Source organism: Natrix helvetica (genome assembly GCF_964273705.1).
Source record: "Natrix helvetica genome assembly, chromosome: Z".
In the NCBI taxonomy this organism is placed as follows: domain Eukaryota; kingdom Metazoa; phylum Chordata; class Lepidosauria; order Squamata; family Natricidae; genus Natrix; species Natrix helvetica.
The window spans coordinates 96423423-96446801 of NC_138554.1; the positions used below are offsets into that span (position 1 = coordinate 96423423).

Genomic DNA, 23379 nt, shown 5'->3' on the forward strand with positions numbered 1-23379 from the left:
ACATCAGGACCGTGTAGAGTTACGACTGGATCCCTCTTTCATTCCCAAGGTGTGCTCCTGCTTCCACCGCGCTCATGAACTTGTGTTACCAATTTCTGCCCCCAGCCTTCTCACCCTTTGGAACACAACTAGCACACCTTGGACGTGAGGAGGCTTCTAAAGATTTATTTCAAAAAGACCCGGACTTTTTGTATATCAGAGTATCTTTTTGTATCCTTCCTGCCGACATCCCTGGGTAGGAAGGTTTTGTCCGCCACCATAGGCAGATGGTTGCGGGCCTGTATAGCTGCAGCTTATCATTCCCACTCTGTTCCAGTTCCAGGTAGATTGACCGCATACTCTACAAGGAGCGCTGCTATCTTGGCGGCCTGGTAGCCCAGGCTTCCTTAGCAGAGATTTGTAGGGCGGCGACTTGGGTTACCCCATCTCCTTTCATCAAGAATTATAAGCTGGACATCTTCGCATCTGCGGCTTCAGCCTTTAGCCGAAGAGTGCTACTGTCAGTCCACAGGACAAGCACTCTGCAGAACCAGTCATAAGCCCTGGGGGGGGGGGGCAAAAATTACTTTGGTATGTCCCAGTCTGGATGCTACCTCCACCACTATGGAGAAAGGGCATTGGTCCTTACCTGAGTCGCCTCTTCTCTTAGGGTGGAAGTAGCATACAGGCCCTCCCAAGACAGGACTGGTTCCTTTCTTCAAGACTTCTGTTGGGCTTGTTCTCATTGTGGTTTTAGTGTATAAGGGTTTTGTGGCTGACTTTTGCTTTAGACATATCTACAGGACTTGTCTACACCGGATACTTGATAACTTGACGTGCTGGATTTCTGGAAGCGGTGATGCATCGAGTCTGGCATCCTTCGTCAGAACTGGGCTTTGCCTAGCAATAGGGGCATGGTTTCAACAACTGTCAGGCTCAGTCCTCGCAATGATGAAGTTAACCCAGTCTGGATGCTACCTCCACCGTATGAGAAGAGGGGTCTCAGGTAAGGACCAACGCCCTTTCTCAGAATAGAATAACAGAATAACAGAGTTGAAAGGGACTTGGAGGTCTTCTAATCCAACCCTCTGCCTAGGCAGGAAATCCTACATCACTTCAGACATGGTTCTCCAAAAAACTTCCATTGCATCATTCACAACTTCTGGAGGCAAGTTGTTCCACTGATTAATTGTTCTAATTGTCAGGAAATTTCTCTTTAGTTCTAGGTTGCTCCTCTCCTTGATAGGTTTCCACCCATTGCTTCTTGCCTTGCCCTCAGGTGCTTTGGAGAATAGCTTGACTCCCTCTTCTTTGTAGCAGCCCCTGAAATATTGAAACATTGCTATCATGTCACTCCTTGTCCTTCTTTTCATTAAACTAGACATATCAAGTCCCTGCAACCGTTCTTCATATGTTTTAGCCTCCAGTCCCCTAATCATATTAGTTGCTCTTCTCTGCACTCTTTCTATAGTCTTCACATCTTTTTTTTATCTCATGGTGACCAAAACTGGATGCAGTATTTAAAGTATGGCCTTACCAAGGCATTATAAAGTGGTATTAACACTTTACGTGATCTTGATTCTATCCCTCTATTTATGCAGCCTCTAACTGTGTTGGCTTTTTTGTCAACTGCAGCACACTGCTGGCTCATATTTAAATGGTTGTCCACTAGGACTCCAAGTTCCCTCCCACAATTACTACTATTGAGCGAGGTACCACATATACTGTACCTGTGCATTTTGTTTTCCTTGCCTAAATGTAGAACCTTACTTTTCTCACCATTGAATTTCTTTTTGTTAGATAGCGCCCAATGTTCAAGTCTGTTAAGATCCTTCTGTATCTTTAGCCCATCTTCCGGAGTGTTGACTATTCCTGCTAGCTTGGTGTCATCTGAAAATTTGATTAGTTCTATCCCCTTGTCCAAATCACTGATGAAGATATTAAAGAGTACTGGGCCTAAGACAGAGCTTTAGGATACCTCACTGCATATTTCCCTCCATTTAGATACACTTCCATTGAGGACTACACGTTGAGTATGGTTGTCAGCCAGTTACGAATCCATCTGGTAGTGATGTTGTCTGACCCACATTTTTCTATTTTATAAGTAGTAGGTTATGGTCTACTTTGTCAAATGTCTCATTGAATGAAGTCCAAGTAAATTCTCCTTTCATGTACCGTAAAAGAAAATGAATAAGAATCATTGTCAATGATTGATTACTGATAAATAAGATTTAAAATATTTTTTATTAAAATAAAGCATTGTTTTAATATTGCATTTGTCTGGTAAACTTTTTGTTTGTTCTCAACAAACTGATCAATTACTCTAGATCAAATGTATTGAAATAATATATTGTGGCATTCAGTAATTTGTTATTTCAAATAATTAGATAGTTCTTTCATTGTTTTGCAGGCAACATAACTAGAGTTTTTTTTTCCTGATCTATAGAAAGACTGATTTATAAAGAGACTAAAGCCCCATTTGTCTAAACTGGAATTATAATTTTAATGATAAAGGCTAGTTTTACTTAGCTTGCATTTCTGTTATAATTGATTTAAGGAAATTTCCAGAAATAAATGTTTAAATATGAATGTATTTTTTCCAGTGAGGAGATGAATGTTCTTTTGAACCCTGACTACCTGGAGCATGATGCCTAGTATGTTCAATCATTTTCATTCGTTCTTAAATTTATGATTCTGATTATTACAATTATTCTTATGTAATGATACAATCTCTTTCAGTGCAATGTTCACCCATCTAATGAAAACAGCGGAACATTGGTTTTCAACCTATGAGCATGATAGTCAAAAGGTACCTGTTGTTAGAAATTGATATGCAAAAATATTTGAATTAATTATGTCTAATATTGAATGAAGTAAATATGCCATTTAAAATATGTTGTAACAATATATTTGAAGATTTAGTCTTGGACAACTTAAAATGTTTATGGTAAACAACTTTTATAGTTCTCTATTACTGTGTACTGTACCACATTAAAACAAAACTACATTAGTGTTTTTCAGACAGAGATCAGTTATCTGATTAAATCAGATAACTTTACTGTTTAGTTTTTTGTGTAATTTTCAGTATAAACTGCTGTTGTTTTTCCTTTATGCCCAACTTTTAGCAACTCTGTGGGGCTTACAATTAATTAAAAATGCAAAATAAAAAGGAATCCAAATCAATATATAACCACCACCACCCCAAAAAAACCCATCCAAGGACCTCACTTCTCATTACGCCCCAAACACTAGGAAAATAACCAGGTTTTTAACAGCTTTCTGAACATCATCAAATTTTAGCCAGATAGAACTTTGTGGTATAATTCCAAAAGCAAGTTCTATAGCAAAGGCCATTTTTTTTCTGGATCTCAACAGACAATATTGCCTAATTGATGGGACTTGGTGCATCCATTCTACCTAATTGCATCAAATGGGCAGAAATAACTGGAAAAGAGTGGTCCTAATATATTTATGTTGTTGTCCCATCAGATGTATATCCTTAATAAATGGGACACAACTGTTTTGTTTCTGTTCTGTTTATTGGATTTATATGCCACCCTTCTCCCAAAGGACTCAGGACAGTGTACAACATTAAAAAAAACATATTACAAAAGTTTAAAAAAAATTAGAAGAGTATCCAACAAACCCAATTAGTATGAACAATAACATTTTAAAAATAGGATTAAAATTAATAATTAAATCAAGCATTTATTTTATTTTGTTCAGGCCAGGCCAGCTTGCTGGAAAAGCTAACATTTTAGGGCGTGTCAGAAGGACTGGAGGTCAGGGATTATGCGAAGCTCCGGGGGCAGCTCATTCCAGAAGGAAGGCGCTCCCACAGAGAAGAATCTCCCCCTGGGGGTCGCTAGCCGACACTGTCTGGCCGACGGCACCCTGAAAAGGCCAACCCTGTGGGATTGCACTGGACAGTGTGAGGCTACTGGTGACAGTAGGTGGTCTTGCAATGGGTCTAAGCCATGGAGCGCTTTAAAGGTCATAATTAGTACCTTGAATCGTACCCGGAAAACAATCGGCAACCAGTGCAGGCTGCCTAAAAGGGATGTAACATGGGAGCACCTAGGTACCCCCCCTGATAACCCGCGTGGCCGCATTCTGGACCAGCTGAAGCCTCCGAGTGCTCTTCAAGGGCAGCCCCGTGTAGAGAGCGTTGCAGTAGTCCAGGCGAGAAAGGATGAGGGCATGAGTGACTGTGCACAGGCAAGCCGGCCTGGCCTGTTAATTTTAACTTATTTTAAATGTATTGGTTTTTTTTAAATTGGTTTGTTTGTTTTTTTGGATATGGATTTAATCTTTTTTAACTTTTGGGATGTGTGTTTTTTAATGTTGTACGCCGCCCTGAGTCCTTTTGGAGAAGGGTGGCATATAAATCCAAATAAACCAAACCAAACCAAACCACAGAGCATCCCGCTCCAGGAAGGGGTGCAACTGATGTACCAGGCAAACCTGGTAAAAGGCCCCCCTGGTCACGGCCATCAGATGTTCTTCTAAACTAAGCCGCGTATCCAGGAGGACTCCCAGATTGCGGGCCCTCTCTGAGGGGGCTAAAATTTCTCCCCCTATCATCAAAGATGGAACAAGATGCACAAATCGGGATGACAGAAACCACAGCCACTCAGTCTTGGAGGGATTGAGCTTAAGCCTGTTCCTCCCCATCCAGATCCGCACAGCCTCCAGGCATCAGGACATCATGTTGAGGGCATTGTTTGGGTGGTTTGGGTAGTGATGAAAAGTTGGGTATCATCAGCATATTGATGATACCGTACCCCAAAACCACGGATGATCTCGCCCAGCAGTTTCATATATATGTTGAACAGGAGGGGTGAGAGAACCGACCCCTGGGACAACCCACAAGTGACGTGCCTCAGAGTCGATCTATGCCTTCCTATTCTGGTACACTGGGTAGATGTAACAAGGGAGTGATAATCCTTCAAAGGTCATGTAGGATTTTAAAGGATCAGGATCCAATAGACATGACACACTGCAATTTGAATCAACTCAAACTTTGGGATACTCTTCAAGGATGATTGCATTTAAATTGCATTAAGTAGTCCAAATAAGACGTGACTAGGTTGTAGGCAATTGGGAGAAGGGCTTTTTGGTCCAGGTATGGGCATAACCAGGCCTTATGCCATGAAGGGCTTTGAAGCGATAACTAAAACTTTGAATAGTACCTGAATCGCATAATACACACACATATTGTACCAAGAGCTTCCTGTGACTTGTTCTTCACCAGCAGGTGATAGGTTCCTTTAAACAGATCATTGCATGATTATCATTAGGAATAATTAGGACAGAGAAATAGCTATCTTCAACTTCCTCCATCTGTTCTTCGGGCTACTCTTTTGGCATTACATCATCTTGAGCATTTTGGAAAGCCAAGGAACAGCCCAGATTGGCACACAGGAAAAGATTACATATGAGGAACCTGGTCCAGAGGCTAGTCTCTTCTCATTTTTTGGGTAAACTACAGCCTCTTCCAAACTGGGAAAACCCCAATCTCTTCTGGAAACCCACAAAGACCTACCTAGGACAAGCTAATCAAACATATCCTACCTCACAGAGGAGAGTCTAACCCATCTATTTATTTGAATTTTAAATTAGATATTATGGCATCTCCAAGCTGCCTTTCTATGATGGAATGGGTAGAATCTCCTCTTTATGCTGACTTGTTGTATTTGGATTGTAGTCTTTGTAGATTAATACAATTAACAATACTGCTTACAACTTTTGAATCTAGAATCCTACATGGAAAGTTTTATTTCCCTCTAGTAGAACCTTCAGTGCAAGAGATACATATTTATGATTCCACAGTCACAATAATCTTTTGGTAAACCCTTTTGGGCATCTCAGTTAATAATTGATTTAAATTTATTTTTCTTGTTTGTATCCATTTTAATAGGAAAAAGATGCTGTGATGACCCCTATTCCATTTGCAAGACCACAAGATTTAGGTCCATCAATAGCTATTGTTGCAAAAGTTAATCAGATCCAAGATCATTTGCTAAAGAAACATGACACTGAACTTTACATGCATCTGAATAGGCTTGAGATCGCACCACAAATTTATGGACTGTAAGTATTTGTTTTGATTAATTTTTAAATTCAGGAAATGTTAAAATGTTAAATTTAAAACGCATCAAAAGCAACTTTCAGTTATTTCTATCCATCATATGTGTACCCTCTACTCTAATATCTAGATATATATCAGAGTTCAGCACTTAAGAGTTTGCCAATATAATGTGTTGGGCTATGATAAAACCATAGAAAATTGAACCAGAGAAGCTCATTCTTTTACACCTTGGGGTGGTGGTGGGGAGCATATTAACAACTCTCAGTTCCAAACTTAGGCAGACATTAGATTATCAATGTAATAATGAACTAACAGGTTAACTAACTGTTAATCACTTAAATGCTATGCTTGCAACAAATATTACAGCAAGAGTTACATTTCCTCAGGATAGCCTGCTGGAGTCATGTGCTTGGGATTTGCAGGCACTGTTCCCTCTAAGGTGTGCGGCTGCGCGCCCGCGCAGGTGGCAAGAAAACACCGCGCAGCAGTTTCCAACTGCCGCGCAGTGTTTTGTACTGTCACAGGCGCCGGAGGCTGGGGAGGTCCTTTGCAGACGGCTAGAACTGGCCGCCCGCAAAGGACCTCCCCGGACTTGTTTTGATGAGTGCAGGTCGACTGAGTTCAGGAAAGCAGGCCCGGGGAGGTCCTTTGTGGGCGGGCAATCCTAGCTGCTTGCGCCCGGTGCTGCGGCTAAAATAAACCCCCAAAGCCTTTTCAAAGCTCCCGCCGGCGCCCCGCCCATGAGCACCTGAGCTGAACCCCGCGTTACCCCTGCTGCCCCCTCCTCCTCTGCTGTGCTTTTGAGGAGCCATGAGGCTGCGGGAGCCAGTAGGAAGGCGGCGGAGGGGGCGGGAGCAGGGGGAAAAGGCCTCATGGCTTCTCAAAAGCACGGCGGAGGAGGAGAAGGCAGCAGGGGTAACGTGGTGCCCAGCTCAGGTGCTCTGAGTGGAGGGGGACGCGCTGCCGCCGCTGCCACAGGCAGGGGCGCCAGCTGGAGCTTTGGCGGCTTCACTCCAAATGTGGTGGTGCTGTTTGAGGAGGAGGAGGAGGCGGCAGCTGTTATTCTGGTGGCGGCAGGGGCTCGTCGGCATCTTCAGCGGCAGCCCTGCCCCCTGTGAAAAAAAACGAAGATGGAGCAGATCCACGCAGATGACGTCGCCACAACATGACTGGAGGAGGAATTCTGGAAGTTGAAGTCCACAAGTCTTCAAGCTGTCAGGTTTGAAGACCCTGGGTATTTTTTTTCTAAAGGGTTAGGGGTGCAAGGGTCTTGTAACTTGACAGCTTTAAGACTTGCATGCTTCAATGCCAGAGTTCCTGAGCCAACATGACTGGAGGAGGAATTCTGGGAGTTGAAGTCCACAAGTCTTCAAGCTGTCAGGTTTGAAGACCCTGGGTTTTTTTTTTCCTAAAGGGTTAGCGGTGCAAGGGTCTTGCAACTTGACAGCTTTAAGACTTGCATGCTTCAATGCCAGAGTTCCTGAGCTAACATGACTAGAGGAGGAATTCTGGGAGTTGAAGTCCACAAGACTTAAAGCTGTCAAGTTTAAAGACCCCTTGGGTTTTTTTTTCCTAAAGGGTTAAGAAAATGCAAGGATCTTGTAACTTGACAGCTTTAAGACTTGCGTGCTTCAAATGCCAGAGTTTCTGACCCAACATTTTGGTTGCTAAGCAGGAGCGTTGTTAAGTGATACTATATAACACTTTTAATTAAGCGGGTACCTTGAATAAACATAACTTTGAGTTTCAAATAATACTGATTTTGTTGTTGTCTTAGGTGACACCTGTGAAAAAAATTCAGGTGCTGCTCAGGCATAAAAATGTGCCGCTCAAACACTCTACTTTTCTGCTCACACTGAAAAAAAATTAGAGGGAACATTGTTTGCAGGTTCAGTTTCATAAGTAATGAAAGCTGACTCTTTTCTTTTCCTTCTTAATTTTTTATTTTTCTTTCTGATATATCCTTAACTTTTCAACTTTTCTTTTCATTCTCAATTTCCAGTCTTCCATTTAGGCACCTCTTACCTATATGAAATTAAACACTAGAGGTTTAAGGTTTCCCGCACTACCATGATTTCATTTAACATGTCATTAAAATATAGATTGAAGGGGAAAGAATGTATTGTATGATTGGCACCAGGAATTGATTTGTTATTCTTAGGTCCAGGAAACAATTTGGAACGTCCTCTTTCTGTTGTTATTTTTTAGCAAGCAAGCAAGAAGCCTAGCATATAAGTTAGAAATTCTAGGATTAGCCAGCTGTGTTCTGTTGAAGCATACAGATTCACCTTGCTCATTCTGTGTTCCCCCGGCAAATCAGTGCAGATGGCTTCCTTAACTATTAGTGTTCAAAGCAAAAATTTTGCAAATAAAACACCATAAGAATGATAAATGAATATAGACTGCATCCTGTATACATGGTAAATGGCTACTAATGTTTTTCTTACTCAGTATAAATAATGTAATGTTTCAGACATATCAGCATTTTATAATGTTAATTAAAAGTAAGATATTGTATTAAAGATACTATAAATATTGTGCTCTAATTTCTCTGTATAAAGATCATTTAAATAGGAATAAAATACAAAACAGAATTAAAGCAAAGTTATAGTTCTTAGTAAGCATCTCCCTATCAATATTGAGTAAAATGTTTAATACATAGAGGCTTAGTTCCTGTATTATTATTTTTTCAGAAATTATGTAAAATGAATATATTTTACATAATTCATTTTCATTAGGGTGGGTATGTATGTATGTATGTATGTATGTATGTATGTATGTATGTATGTATGTATGTTTATCCTTTCCATCAGCCTATATAAACTAATGTTTGTAAGGTTGGACTCAGATCAAAGAAGCACCTGGTTCAAAAATATATTCAGTTACGTAATTAATTGATCGTTGTTAGGCAGTTACAGTTTATCAACTTAATCTATTTCAAATAGTTATTTTTGTGATGATTAAATTAGAGGAGATGGCATTATGCATACCATCTTGACTGCCCAAAGGGAAAATGGCACATTTATTTAACTAAGTAATGAATCCGTAGATTTAAAAAGTTGTAGTTGAAATGCTACTACCAACAAATTAGAGAATAAATTGAGTCCACATTGTTCAGACCTGATTTAGATATAATGGTTAGCTGCCATGATTTGCATTATAGCAATGAATCTGGAACAAGGGATGGATATTACTTTCTTCTAAATTTTCAGCAGAACAAATTTCTTCTAAGCCAGAGATAGCCAACCTGTAGACTCAAAATTTATCGTGCAAAATAGTACTGACGATAGATCATTTAAATATATAGTTTGAAATGGCCAAAATCTTGGAAGGTGCCATGTTACTAACCTTTTATCTATGTATTTTATCTATTAATATGCTTATCAGATTGTAAAGTGCTGTATAACAGAGTTCTCCAACCTTTCTGGTTTTGCAGATCAACTGGGGGGGTGGGGATCGTTCTGCGCAAACAGGTGGCGCACAATTCTATTTGTGTGCACACTGTGCACCTGTACCTCCTCATTCACACAAATTGAGTGTATATGCATGTGCTCGCCTGCTCCCTACACAAGTGGAGATGCACACATGGACTTGCCCGCCATTTCTGCAATCCGGTTCTGAACTGCTCAAGGCCCAGTAATGGGCTGCAGCATGGAGATTATGGACTCCTGCTATATAACACATGTAATAACTTTGGGTGGCATACAAAATTCAGAAGCTTTCTGTGAAGTAGTCTGCAAAAAGAAAAATAGCATTTTTCTTAATGGATGTGCTTTTTCCTTTGGAACTGGTTATTGAAAATTGGCATTTAATGGCAGCTTAATACTCATCTTGATAATCTCATCACATTTTTATTATTCACTATTAACCAGAAAACATATAAAAATGTGCACTTCTCTTCTGAATAAACTGACAGGTGAAATAGGTGTGAAGAAACTATAGTAGTTACGCAGGCATTCAAGTAAGTAGAGAAAGGTGACATAAGGCAATGAGATGAGTGATGACCATCTGTTGCGTAGGATAATTAATTTTACAATTGGAACTTTATTTACAGATAAGTGCCTAGTGATTTGTAATCTGTCATTAAACGTACCATTGTAACAGAATTCACTTCAAACTTCAAATGGAATTATGTATTATTTTATTTCTAATAATACGTTAATGTATAGTAATTTTTATGTGTAATGTTGGATATTATATATTTTTCCCTGTAATAACTGTTTCAATTATTTCCTAAATGTTAGTGGAGAATGATTCTATTTCTGATTCAGAGTAGAGGCAATAATTTTGCTAAAAGTTTTTTAAAGATTAAAAAAACAAAGATATTCAAAAGATTTTCATATTTCTCTATTCACTATATTCAATTACAGGTCAGAGTTAGAAGAAGCCTATTAAAATGATCTTATTTAATCCAGCCTAAAAGAAAATATGCCATCTAAACCATTTATGTTTGATAGCTATCCACTTAAGACCCTTTTCATATCTTACTTCATGAAAAGCCGATGTTTCTTGAATATCAGAAAAAGAAAGATCATTTATACATCTCTCAACAAAATAGATGTCCATACAACTTTATAACAAAGTATCTGACCACTTAACGTAATATAGCCCAACCAAATAAGCTGTGACCAGGGTAATACTGAGTGGTGAGATTAATTTTTTTTTACTACCGGTTCTGTGGGCGTGGCTTGGTGGGCATGGCTTGGTGAGCATGGTAGAGGAAGGATACTGTAAAATCTTCATTCTCCTGTGCGCTGCTTGGACAGTCCAAGCATGGGTTAACACAGTCTAACTGCCCTAGGACTGAGTGAGTTTTTTGTTGACCACGCCTCCCTTTGCCTCTGCAATTCAGTTTTAAAAACTCAGTCCACCCGTTTGGACTGTAGCAGGGGAGCTCCTCAGTCTTATGACAGTTACACTGGACTCCCCAGAATTAAATAAATTATAAATTAAATAATAATGCAAATTCCTTAACTGTTGACATGCCAGGAGAATAGGAAGATAATTCGATAGCCGGAGTGACTGCCAAAAACTGTCAGTAAGGAGCGCGGGGGTCTGTGAGCTGCCCGGCGGCTGCCGGCGCTCAAGCTGAGGGTGGGAGGTCGCCGCACCGTATCAGTTTTTCCCCTCGCGTTTTTAGGCTGCCTGGGAGGAGCGCTGAGGCTCTCCAGAGTAGCGAAGGGCTTCCATTGCCCAGCAACTGTGGTGGCCATCTTATGGGGTTCGCGCGCTTTTCGCCTCTTCTCTGAATCAGCGCCGGCCATTTTAAGGCTTTCGCGCGCTTTTTGCTGCTTGCCTGGATCAGCATTGGCCATTCTAAGGGTTTCGCGCGCAACCCGAGTATTTTCTGAGCCGGGAGCTGCGCGCGCAGCGGCGGCCATTTTAATTGACAAAACGGCACTCCGAGGCGAGCAGGACACAGAGCAAGATGCGTTTCACCTCAGCGACAGCAACCATCGACACGTGGGCCTCGTCTGGGTTCCCAGCTAGGCCCACCTTGACTGACTACCAATCTCCGCCTATCCTAAAGGCAACACCGGCAGGTTAGAGGGTATTGTCCCTTGGGCTTCCCTGCTAATCCTTAGTAACTCGAGAGGCGTTCTCAGGCCGGCTGGCCACGCCTTGAGCCCCTTCACCACCTCCATCCCAGCCATCTTACCCTGCTGTGCCATTTTACACCATGGCAGACAAGGGGTCAGGGGAAATGCAGGCTGGGCCATCCTCAAAGAGGAGCAAATTAGATCTGGCTCCTAGTGGGAACAAAGGGGGCAGGAACGGTGCTAGAAGGGCATCCCCAGATCCCCAGGGCTGTGGGGAAAAGGGTAAAGAAAGCAGTCGGAAACCCAAGGCCCCACAGCTTCCTAGATCTGATAGGTCTCCAAACCGGGTGGATCCTTCACCAGACCGATCCCCAAGACAAGATAGGGAGGAAAGGCCTGCTTCCTCCCCCAGGGGTCAGGTCACCTCCTTCATCTGGAGAAATATCTAGGGGCTCTTCCCCAGATGCCTCCTGGGGGTATCCCGATTCTCCCAGTTCCTCCATCAGAGAGGAATTGGGCCCATGTCAGGCATTGCCCACTGAAGAGGACTGTTATAATTCCAGAAGGGGCAGGAAGCGCCCTGCATCCACACCAGTTCGTCCCAGGGAGGACAAAGGGTCCCATCTGTCTGCTGAAATGAGAGAACTAATCTCACAGGCCATCTCCCAAGGCATTGCTGAGGGCCTACAGCAGAGGGAAGCTCCCTCCACTAGTGGAGCCAAACCTAAAACCCCAGCAACTCAGGCTAGGGAGGCTAACCCTCCATCTCCTGGCACCTCAGTGGCTACTGAGGAGTGAGGATGGGAAGAAGGTGAAATCGATGATTTTGAATTATCTGAAGATGAGGACCTACTCCCCGATAAGCCAGCCTTCACGGGGTTGTTCAAACCCTCTTTGTTCAAGTCCGTCCTTCACAAGGCTAAGGCAGCCACTGAATTGGGTGCCGTCCCCAAGGGTACCACAGCTTCATCTTCGTCCTCTAAGGACCATAAAGAGGGACTATTTAACGAGCCAGCTCCCACCGTAGATGAAATCCCTGTGCCAGATCTATTTTTGGATGTAGTCCAGAGGCAGTGGATTCAGCCAGGTACCCTCACTAATCCCAGCGGAGGTGACAAATCACTTTACGCTGTGGAAGCTAAAATGGAAGAGGTATTAAAGTTACCTGAGGTAGACGCCCCGGTCATATCCCTGACCTCATCCCAAAATCTACCAGCTGACCTTCTAGAAGGTCTCAAGGCCGAAGACAAGCGCTCTGAGATGGCATGTCACAAGACTCACCAGGCGGCTGCCTGGGCCATCAGAGCATCCACTTCTGCCTCCTTTTTTATCAGGTCTTCACTTCTCTGGCTCCGCCAGCTGAGATCCAGACCCCCTTCTGGGGAATCTCGCTGGAAACACGACATCAATAAAATCATCACGGCGGTAGAGTATTCTGCAGATGCCTCCCTGAACGCAGCCAAATTTGCGTCCAGGGCCTTGGCATCCAATGTTACCTCCCGACGCCTCCTGTGGCTATGCCACTGGCAGGCGGACATGAAGGCAAAGTGGAAGCTCGCTTCCGCCCCCTTCAAAGGGGGGCAGCTGTTTGGAGAGGCCCTAGATAAATTTACCATTGAGACCAAGGACAAACGAAAGATACTACCAGCCACCCTTAAGAAACATGATCGCAAGGGACCTAGTTCCTTCAGGAAACAGACCTTTAGATCTCAGGAGAATAACCAAGCCTCTACTTCAGGCACCTACCAGAGAAACTACACTCAGACGGGGGATAGGGGTCAGGATAGGAACTCCTACACTACCAGAGGCAGACAACATCAGTCGCAGCCCTTTCGGAAGCCCTTTCGTGGCGGTTCCAACTCCCGCCAGTTTCGTAGAGGGAAATGACCATCAAGGGACACCTCCCATAGGGGGTCGGCTCCAGATGTACGCCGACAGGTGGGAGGAGATCACCTCGGACTCCTGGGTCCTGAATACAATCAGGAAGGGCCTAGTTCTAGAGTTCCTATCATTTCCACAACGGAAGTTCATCCGTTGCCCAATTCCCAAGAACCCCCAGAAAAGAATTCTCATGCAGATGGAAATCGACCATCTGCTCACAATAAAAGCCATAGAACCCGCTCCAAGGGATCAGGAGAGGCAGGGATTCTACTCCATCCTCTTCCTGGTCCCAAAGAACTCGGGGGGATGGAGGGCCATCTTGGATCTGAAGTGTCTAAATCAACACTTAGCATACAGAAGGTTCAAGATGCAGTCCCTCCAATCCATCCTAGAATGCACAAGGCAGGGGGATCTACTCACGTCAATAGATTTGAGGGAGGCCTACCTGCATGTCCCAATTCATTTGGCACACTGAAGGTTCCTGAGGTTCCACTACGACGGGAGGCATTATCAGTACAGGGCCCTGCCCTTCGGCCTCTCGTCTGCCCCCAGGACCTTCACAAAGATACTGGCAGTACTGGCAGCCCACCTCAGGAACCGGCTGATTCGTCTAGAATGCTATCTAGACGACATCATCATCCACTCGTCCAGCCACGCTCAGGCACGGAGAGACCTTCAGACAATCATCCAGACACTGGAGAAACACGGCTTCTCGGTGAACAGGGAGAAAAGCCATCTGGAGCCGACGACCCGCATCCAGCATCTCGGCGCCGTCATAGACTCCAAGACCTGCCAGGTATTCCTGTCGCCAGACAGGATGAAAAGTCTCCAAAGCAAACTCTTGCTGTGCAAAAGGAACAGGTCAGTGCCGATCTTGCATCTATCCCAGCTTCTGGGAATCATGATTTCGTGCATACAAGTGGTTCCCTGGGCCAGACTTCATGCCAGGGAACTGCAGTGGTTCCTCCTGCCAATGCAGAGGGCCAAAAGCAGCAACTCACTACGAAAGGTAATCTTGCCACCCAAGGTGATCCGCTCCCTTGCCTGGTGGAGAACAGCAGCAGTGCGAAAAGGGTCTCTTTTCAAGGAGCCCGAAAGACTAGTAGTGACAACCGATGCAAGCCTGTTGGGCTGGGGAGCACATTGTCAGGGCCAACTTGCTCAGGGCACGTGGACACTGAGGGAGGCGGGCCACAGCATAAACTGGCTGGAACTGAGAGCGGTCCGCCTCGCACTTCGCCAATTTGCTCCTCACATTGTGGACCATCATGTACTGTTACTAACAGACAATGTTGCTACAAAGGCTCACATCAACAGGCAAGGCGGCACACACTCCAGAAGCCTCATGCGAGAGGCAGAGGCACTGGGCAGATGGGCAGAGAGGCATCTGGCGTCCATCAGATCGGACCACATAGCGGGAACAAGCAATCGGGAAGCGGATTGGCTGAGTCGGCAGACGATCGATCACTCCGAATGGAGACTGCATCCAGACATCTTCAGTCAGATCGTGGAGAAATTCGGCGAACCGCAAGTAGACCTCTTTGCCACACACAACAACACACATCTACCCCGATTCTTCTCCCATTATTACACTCCTCTAGCAGAGGGAACGGACGCCCTGAGGAGCCGTTGGCCCCCGGGCCTTCTGTATGCCTTTCCGCCGTTGCCTCTCATTCCACACGTAGTGTCAAAACTGTTAACAGAAAAGGCAGAACTACTGCTTGTGGCACCTCACTGGCCCAGGAGGTCCTGGTACGCCGACCTTGTCAGTCTCTCCATTCGCAACCCGTGGAGAATACCTCAGGAGCAAATCTCCCTCAGCCAGGGCCACATCAGTCATCCGGACCCCCAGTGGCTACAACTAGCCGTCTGGCACTTGAGGGGGATCTCCTGAGGAAACAAGACTTCTCTGACAAGGTCATCCAAACTATCCAGGCGTCCAGACGACCTTCCACCAATAGGATATATGAGGCCACATGGAACGCATTTTCGACCTGGTGCGGCAAGAACGGTGTCCAGGACACTTCGGCCTCAATTCCTAACCTTCTTGACTTCCTCCAGGATGGGTTGGACAGGGGACTAGCGCCTAACACGCTCAAAAGACAGGTGGCGGCGCTGTCCACCATCCTATCCTGTCATTCACGTCGGTCCTTGAGCCAACATCCTCAAGTCAAAAGCTTTCTGAAAGGTGCGGTGAACATCTGCCCCCAGGTGGTTTATCGTTATCCCTCCTGGAGTTTGCCCTTAGTATTGAAGGCCCTCACCGGGGGCCCCTTTGAACCATTACGTAAGACCAGTCTCCGTCTTTTGTCTCTCAAGACGGTTTTTCTTATAGCCATCACGTCCGCACGCAGAATATCCGAACTAGCTGCACTGTCTGTGCAGGAGGACCTTTGCATAGTACATACTGACAGAGTCATTCTAAGAATTGATCACACTTTCATACCAAAGATGAATACACACTTCCACAGATCACAAGAAGTGATCCTACCCAACTTCTGCCCTAAAGCAGTTCATCCAACTGAAAAGCTTTGGCATAAATTGGATGTGCGGAGGGCAGTGCGCATTTACATTAAAAGGACCAAGGAATTTCGCCATTCCGAATCGTTCTTTGTATCCTTCTTGCCTGGGTCGCTCGGTCGTAAAGTGTCTTCACACACGATCGGACGCTGGTTGAGGGCCTGCATCAAACTTGCCTATGAGCACCAAGGCAAGGCAACTCCTCGCAACGTGACAGCGCACTCAACAAGGAGCGCCGCGGCCTCAGCGGCATGGGCAACCCAGGCTTCCATCCTTGATATCTGCAGAGCAGCCACGTGGGCTTCGCCTACAGCATTTATCAAAAACTATAAAATAGACACCTTTGCCTCGGCAGAAGCCTCCTTTGGACGAAGGGTTCTACAGAAAGTTGTTGAGGCTTCAGACTCGTTAGAATCTACCCGCCCTGGGACACAATAGCTTGGGTATGTCCCATGCTTGGACTGTCCAAGCAGCGCACAGGAGAAAGACCGTTGTCTTACCTGAACGGTCGTTCTCTGGGCGCTGCGGGACAGTCCAACCCCACCCAGGGTTTGTGATGAAGACTATGACATTGAGGATCTACAGTCAAAAGGTCTACGTTCGAGGTCTTCGTTTTTAAAACTGAATTGCAGAGGCAAAGGGAGGCGTGGTCAACAAAAAACTCACTCAGTCCTAGGGCAGTTAGACTGTTAACCCATGCTTGGACTGTCCCGCAGAGCCCAGAGAACGACCGTTCAGGTAAGACAACGGTCTTTCCCTCCCCACTCCAGGGGAAGGTTACTGCAAAATCCCCATTTCCTCCTGATCAACTGGGACTCAGGAGGTAGAGAATAGATGAGGGCGGGGCCAGTCAGTGGTATTTACCAGTTCTCGGAACTACTCAAAATTTCTGCTACTGGTTCTCCAGAACTAGTCAGAACCTGCTGAATACCACCTCTGCTAATACTGTTATATATTAAAAATATCCCAGAAACTACCAACAGACTATTACAACCAGACCACCTTAGCACACAAACCATATAAAGCCCTCCAAAACATCCTAAATAAACCAAAAGAGCCAGCAGTTCGGGGGGGGGGGGGCAGGAATCATCTACAACATGCAATGTAAGGATAGCTACTATGTGAGATAAATTAGCACAGCACATCTATGAAAACCAACTTGCAGTCAGATGACATCATGAAAACTCCTTAGTCTCACAACATGAACAAACGTAATCATAGTTTCAGGTAGAAAACAGCATCCTGGACCAAGGAAAATCCAAAAACGCTACAGAATTCCTGGAAATCTCACCATCAACAGTCACATAGAAACAACATACATACTATTCAGATAGTCAAAGATAATCAAAACCCTAAAAAGGAAACAAAAAGAAGAAAACACTTCTTCATCAACAAACAATGCCCAGATGAGTAGAGATTAACACCAAGATTAATATTAGACCAACAATCAAAAGCCAACATTACCCTAATCAAGGAACTACAAAATAAGCTAAAAGTAAACAATAGCCCAATCAATGAACCACCAAGGTCACTCTCACCAACATTGGATATGGACAGGTCAAGTAACTAGTTTATAAAATGAGAGTAAACTCCACTCCTTACTAGCATTGATGATGTTACCTAGTTTTGTAATGAAACATCTGCAAACAACCAAGCTCAGAATCGACCAAGTACCCCACAATGTTTAGTCCAAATATACATTATGTAAAGACAATATTTTTGAGTTAATGTGTTCATATCACAGTAACTCACAGTAACACAGTTGAGATTTAACTAGGCATATCGTGCTAGACCAGCAGCGTCAAACTCAATTTCACTGAGGGCTACATCAGCATTATAGTTGTCGTCAAAGGTCCAGTTGCATGTAAGACTATGACAACTCACAGCAGCCAGGTGGACATCGCTGGGTCAGCATGGCAGGCTGGTCATTGCCAGGTTGTCGTGGCTGGGTTAGCATGGCTGGCTTGATGGCACTCACTGGGTGCAGCTGACTTGTTTTCTTCTTCAATTTTTTTAATTATTATTTTTGGAAACTATGGACTAAAATTCTCCTTCCCCATTACTACGTGTGTTTTCCTCTTTTTCTCCTCTATTTTACTCAAGAATTTGATTTTTATTTTTTTAACTTGGAAAAGAAAAGAAGGAAACAAAGAGAATTTTCCAGTGGCTTCGGTGGGAGGGGCTACAGCAGGGTTTGTTACAGCCTGATTGGTCCAGAGACTGAGGGATTTTTCTTAAGTATCCTCCTTTCCCTCCTGGCTCCCAGTTCCCTCAGTCTTTGGTCCAAGCACTAGCTGTGGCTCCTGTGAGGTAGTTATTATTAATTTTGATAGATTGATCTGGTTAATTGGATATTCTAAATTATTTAAAGTCTTTGTCCGGGGACATATTGTCTTACTGAGGGAGCAGGGAGGTTTTTTCTCCATGCTCCCAAGAGCTCCCTGGGAACCCTTGGCTCTTCCGGAGCTTTGAGAAGGCTTTTTGCTTTTCAAACGGGCGTTTTGAGGCTTCCAGAGACCTAGCTAGAGAGAAAGCCCTCGATCAGCGTTTTCGCTCCGCTCTGAGACTTGCCGCAACTTCAAAGCCCCACTGTGGTGCTTATCTTCCTGATCGCTTGCCACGGCTTCAAAAGCCTGCCGCGACTCGTAGAACTGCTCGTGAAGCGCCGATCGCAGTCGGCGAGACGGCTGAAGACTCGTGAGGGCAGCTGAGCTAGGAGGGAGTCTCTGATTCGGCTAGTTTCGAGCCTAATCCTCTCAGAGCCAAAGAGTTTGGACGGATCGCCCGGATCTTCACCCACAAGGTGCGGCGGCCATTTTGGTGCGGCCTCTCCCCACGTGCAAGAAGCGGCTAGGACAAGGCCTGGGCAGCCGCTGGTGAGAGGCACGCCAAGCCTTGTGGAACAACTGCAGCGAGGCCTGAATCTGAGACCGGCAGGCACCCCAGCAAGACACATGAGTGAGGCATGGCCTCCACAGCTTCAGATGCGCAGGTCCAAGGAGAGGGAGTGGAGGAGACCCAGGGCAGGCTTAGGCCCAGAACAGCAGCCTCCCAAGCCTATGGCAGAGCAACGCCCTTCTAGAGCCGCTGCCAGGGATAAGTCCAGAAGGCAAAAGGCCCTGGAAAAACAGGGCAGAGAGGCGAGCACAAGCATCTAGGCCTGACTCTACCAGTAGGTCTAGGTCTCCCCTTGGGTCCCGGTCGCAGGCATCTGACTCACCCACTAGGGGTTTCAATCCTACTTCACCTTCTGTTTCTCCAGCTAGGCCCAGAAGGGAGGTGGTCTCCCCTTCCCCATCCATTTCTCCCAGAACATACAGGGAAAGAGTGGAGGACCCAGGGAAAAGGGGCTTCAGGGTCTATTTACCACCAGCTCAATTGGCCCCACGAGGGCCCCCTCGAGACCCTTCAGGGGAGGATCTTGAGGATTTAGAGAACTTACCTGAAAGCATTAGGAGACTGATATCTACTGCCATATACAGGGGGATTTCCTCAGGCCTAGCCCAGAAGGATGCTTCCCAAGGGAGGCCTAGTCCTTCGGCGGCTGCCAGTGGCACGTCTCCCTCTGTTGCCAGAGGTCACGATAACCCCAGACCTCCTTCTCCCTCAGTGGTCAGCGAGGGTGAGCCCGCTCACCTAGACCTTGGGTTCTCTGAGGATGAGGAGGCTGTCTTTTCTGAGACCCCTGTATTCCCGGGCCTCTTTCCCCCCATGCTTTCAAGCCAATGTTGCGCAAGACCAAGAAGACCACGCAAATTGGCACGGGGGCTACCCCAGTGTCCCAACATAGGGATCCTAATCTGGCCATGTTCATAAATCCCAATACGGATAAAGAGGAGGTTCCAGCTCCTCCCCTTTCTTAGAGGTGGTTCAGAATCAGTGGGCAAGGCCCTCTTCCCTGCCCAACCCAGGTGGTAACGACAAACGTTACTACAATATGGAGCAGGCCTTTGCTCAGGCACTGCAGCTTCCCACGGTAAACGCTCCGGTCGCCCTGTTGGCCAACGCCTCCTCTGTAGTCTCGGGTGACGTGGCCGACAAGCTGAAACCGGAGGACAAGCAGGCGGAGCTTACTCTGCGTAAAAACTTTAACGCTTCTGCCTGGGCCATTAAAGCGGCCGCGGCAGCCTCCTACTTTAACCGCACCACAGTTATGTGGCTCCAGCAATTGCAGGACCGCATACCAATTCAGGATGAGCGTCTTCACCAAGACCTCACCAAAATTATCTCGGCCACCCAATTCTCGGTGGACATCACCCTGGATTCCATCAAATTTGCGTCCAGAGCTCTATCCACCTCTGTGACGGCAAGGAGACTCTTGTGGCTCCAAAATTGGCAAATGGGCAAGTCCAAATGGAGTCTGGTGGCGGCACCTTTTTTGGGCCCCAATCTCTTCGGGCCCTCTCTAGACCCCATCCTTGTGGAGAACAAGGATAAGAAGAAGGTACTTCCTTCTAATGCCAAGAAGCCGGACAACCTTCCGTCTTCATACCATAGGTCCTCTTCATTTAGGGCGTCGGATCAGGATTACCGGCAGCAGAGGTACACTCCCTATAGGTATGATAGGCAGAGCCAGCGGCCGTATTATCAGGATAGTAATAGGTTCCAGGGTCAATCCAAACGGCCTTTTCGCGGGGGGGCATCCCTTCCACATGGGGAAATGACTTAAATCTGAGTCTATCCATAGGCGGCCGCCTGGCGTCCTTCGCAGACCAGTGGGATCAGATAACATCCGATGCCTGGGTCAAGGCGACAGTCAGAGAGGGGCTCCGGCTGGAGTTCCTCACCCCTCCCCAGACGCTCTTCAGGACCTTCTCCCCCTCCAGGGATCCAGAGATGTGCCGCCTGATGCTCCGCGCAATTCAGCACCTTTTGACATTCAGGTGGTCGAACCGGTCCCTTGGGAGGAGTGGGGTCAAGGCGTGTACTCCAATCTGTTTGTCGTCCCAATGAGCTCCTGGGGAGGGAGAGCGATCCTGGACTTGAAGCGTCTCAACTCCTTCCTGGTTTACCAGTGCTTCAAGATGTCCTCCCTCAAATCAATTCTCCTAGGTATCAGACAGGGCGACTTTATGGCATCAATAGATCTAACAGAGGCATATTTACACATTCCAATTCAGCCAACTCACCGCAAATTCCTCCATTTCTCCCACGGGGGTCAACGTTTTCAATACAGAGCACTTCCTTTCAGCCTGGCCTCAGCCCCCCATACATTCACGAAGGTCCTGGCGGCAATGGTGGCTCACCTGTGATCAAGGCCGGTGAGACTACATTGTTACCTCAACAACGTGCTTGTCCTCGCCCAATCCCGGTCACAAGTGGTACAGGACTTGCAGACTACCATCCAGACACTGCAATCCCTGGGCTTCTCCATCAACTTTCCCAAGAGCCAACTCTCACCCTCAACAATTCTTCACTTGGGCACAGTAATAGACTCAAGGTCAGGCCTGGTTCGTCTCTCCCCGGAACATCTAGCAAGCCTGCAGATACTCGCAAGACACGTCCACGCAAGTCGGTCCGCTTCCATCCTGACCTTGGCATGATTATTGGGCAAGATGGTGTCGTGTATCAATTGGCTGGAGCTGAAGGCGGCCTGCCTCGCCCTGCTTCATTTCCAGGATTCGATCGCCAATCGGCATGTGCTTCTGACGGACAATGTTGCTACGAAAGCCCACATAAATCGTCAGGGGGGGGGACCCACTCCAGAAGCCTGTGACAGGAGGCTCGGAAGCTTGGCAGATGGGCAGAGAAGAACCTGGCATCGATCCTGTCAGAACACATCTCGGGTGTTGCCAATCACCAGGCAGACTGGCTGTGCCGTATTACGGTGGATCACGGCGAATGGCAGTTCGACCCAGAGATATTTCACAGGATCTGCCTTAGGTTCGGCGATCCACTGGTGGACTTGTTTGCCAGCCCGAGCAACACACAGCTTCCCCGCTTTTTTCCCGTTTTCCCGCTCACATTGCGGAAGGCACGGGTGCCTCAGGAGTCCGTGGCATCCCCGTCTGCTTTATGCCTTTCCGCCCCTTCCCCTGATCCAGGGCACCCTGAGGAAGGTAGTGTTAGAGGGGGCCCATGTCATCCTGGTGGCCCCATTTTGGCCGAGGCACCCTTGGTTCGCGGACCTTGTCCAGCTGTCAGTGGGCCTACATTGGCGGATTCCTCAGGAGGAAGTCGCCTTGCGCCAGGGGTTTCTGAGGCACCCAGAGCCCCAGTGGCTCCAGCTGACCGCCTGGCTCTTGAGTGGAGCCTCCTGAGGGACGCGAACCTTTCCGTCAAAGTCATCTCCACCATCGAGGCATCCAGGCGTATTTATAACTCGACGTGGTCAACCTTTGCGTCCTGGTGTGGGAGGTTCCAGATAAACCTGACCTTGGCTTCGGTCGCTCAGGTCCTCGAATTCCTGCAACATGGGTTAGACCACGGGCTGTCCCATAATATGTTGCGGAGACAGACAGCAGCCCTGCCCTCAGTCCTAGCAGGGGAGGGGCCTTGGTCACTAACCCAGTCACCGTTGGTGAAACGTTTCCTTAAGGGCGCAGCCAATCTGTCCTCCCCCTGTACACAAGTTCTCCACATGGGATTTGGCCCTGGTCCTTAGAGTCCTAACGGGGGCTCCCTTCAAGCCTCTGAGGACAGTGCATCTTAGATTCCTTACCCTGAAAGTGGTTTTCCTTATGGCCGTCACTTCGGCCAGACGCATCTCCGGGTTGGGCGCCTTGTCGTCCAAGGAGGACTTGTGTCAGTTCCACCAGGACAGAGTTGTCCTGCGGCTAGACCCGACTTTCCTACTGAAAGTCAATTCCTTGTTCCATAGGTCGCAGGAGATCGTCCTGCCCAATTTTTGCCGTTCTCCGGTCCACGAGGGGGAGGTCAGTTGGCATCGGCTGGATGTCCGCCGAGCGCTTCACATTTATCTCAGGCACACTTCCACCTTCAGGCGGTCAGAGGCCCTGTTTCTGTCCTTTCTGCCCAGATCCCTGGGGGCCACCATTGGCAGGTGGGTCCGTCAGGCCATCTCTGAGGCCTACCAGGCAGTCCACCTGACTCCGCCACAGGGTATCACAGACCACTCCATCAGGAGTGCGGCTACCACCGCAGCACTGAAGCAGAAGAGAAATGGGGTGGGGGAGAGAAGCCATGCAGCTAAGGTCAGAGGGCTCCTCCACCTCTCCATGAGACATCTCCAAAGACATGGCATGCAAATGTAAAATCCACTCCGTCCAAGTCAGCAGCAGCACTTGAATCAAAAAGAGGAGCACTATTACAACTCTGGGCTTTGCTTAGAGCTTTGCCTGTGCAAATTTATGATGGGCTTTTCAGGCAAATTACACAGAGATTTGAGATGACACTTTTGCTTTATTT

The 23379-nt window shown here is 46.6% G+C and overlaps 1 protein-coding gene across 3 annotated transcripts in view; it reads left to right on the forward strand.

Moving 5' to 3' along the window:
* Positions 1-23379, forward strand: part of TBC1D5 (TBC1 domain family member 5) — a 407032-nt gene that overhangs the window by 258644 nt on the left and 125009 nt on the right. For all 3 annotated transcript variants that reach the window (XM_081970868.1, XM_081970866.1, XM_081970867.1), the window contains exons 11-13: positions 2583-2633; positions 2719-2788; positions 5900-6072. In XM_081970868.1, the coding sequence (XP_081826994.1) occupies positions 2583-2633; positions 2719-2788; positions 5900-6072 (294 nt within the window). The remainder of the gene's footprint in view (positions 1-2582; positions 2634-2718; positions 2789-5899; positions 6073-23379) is intronic.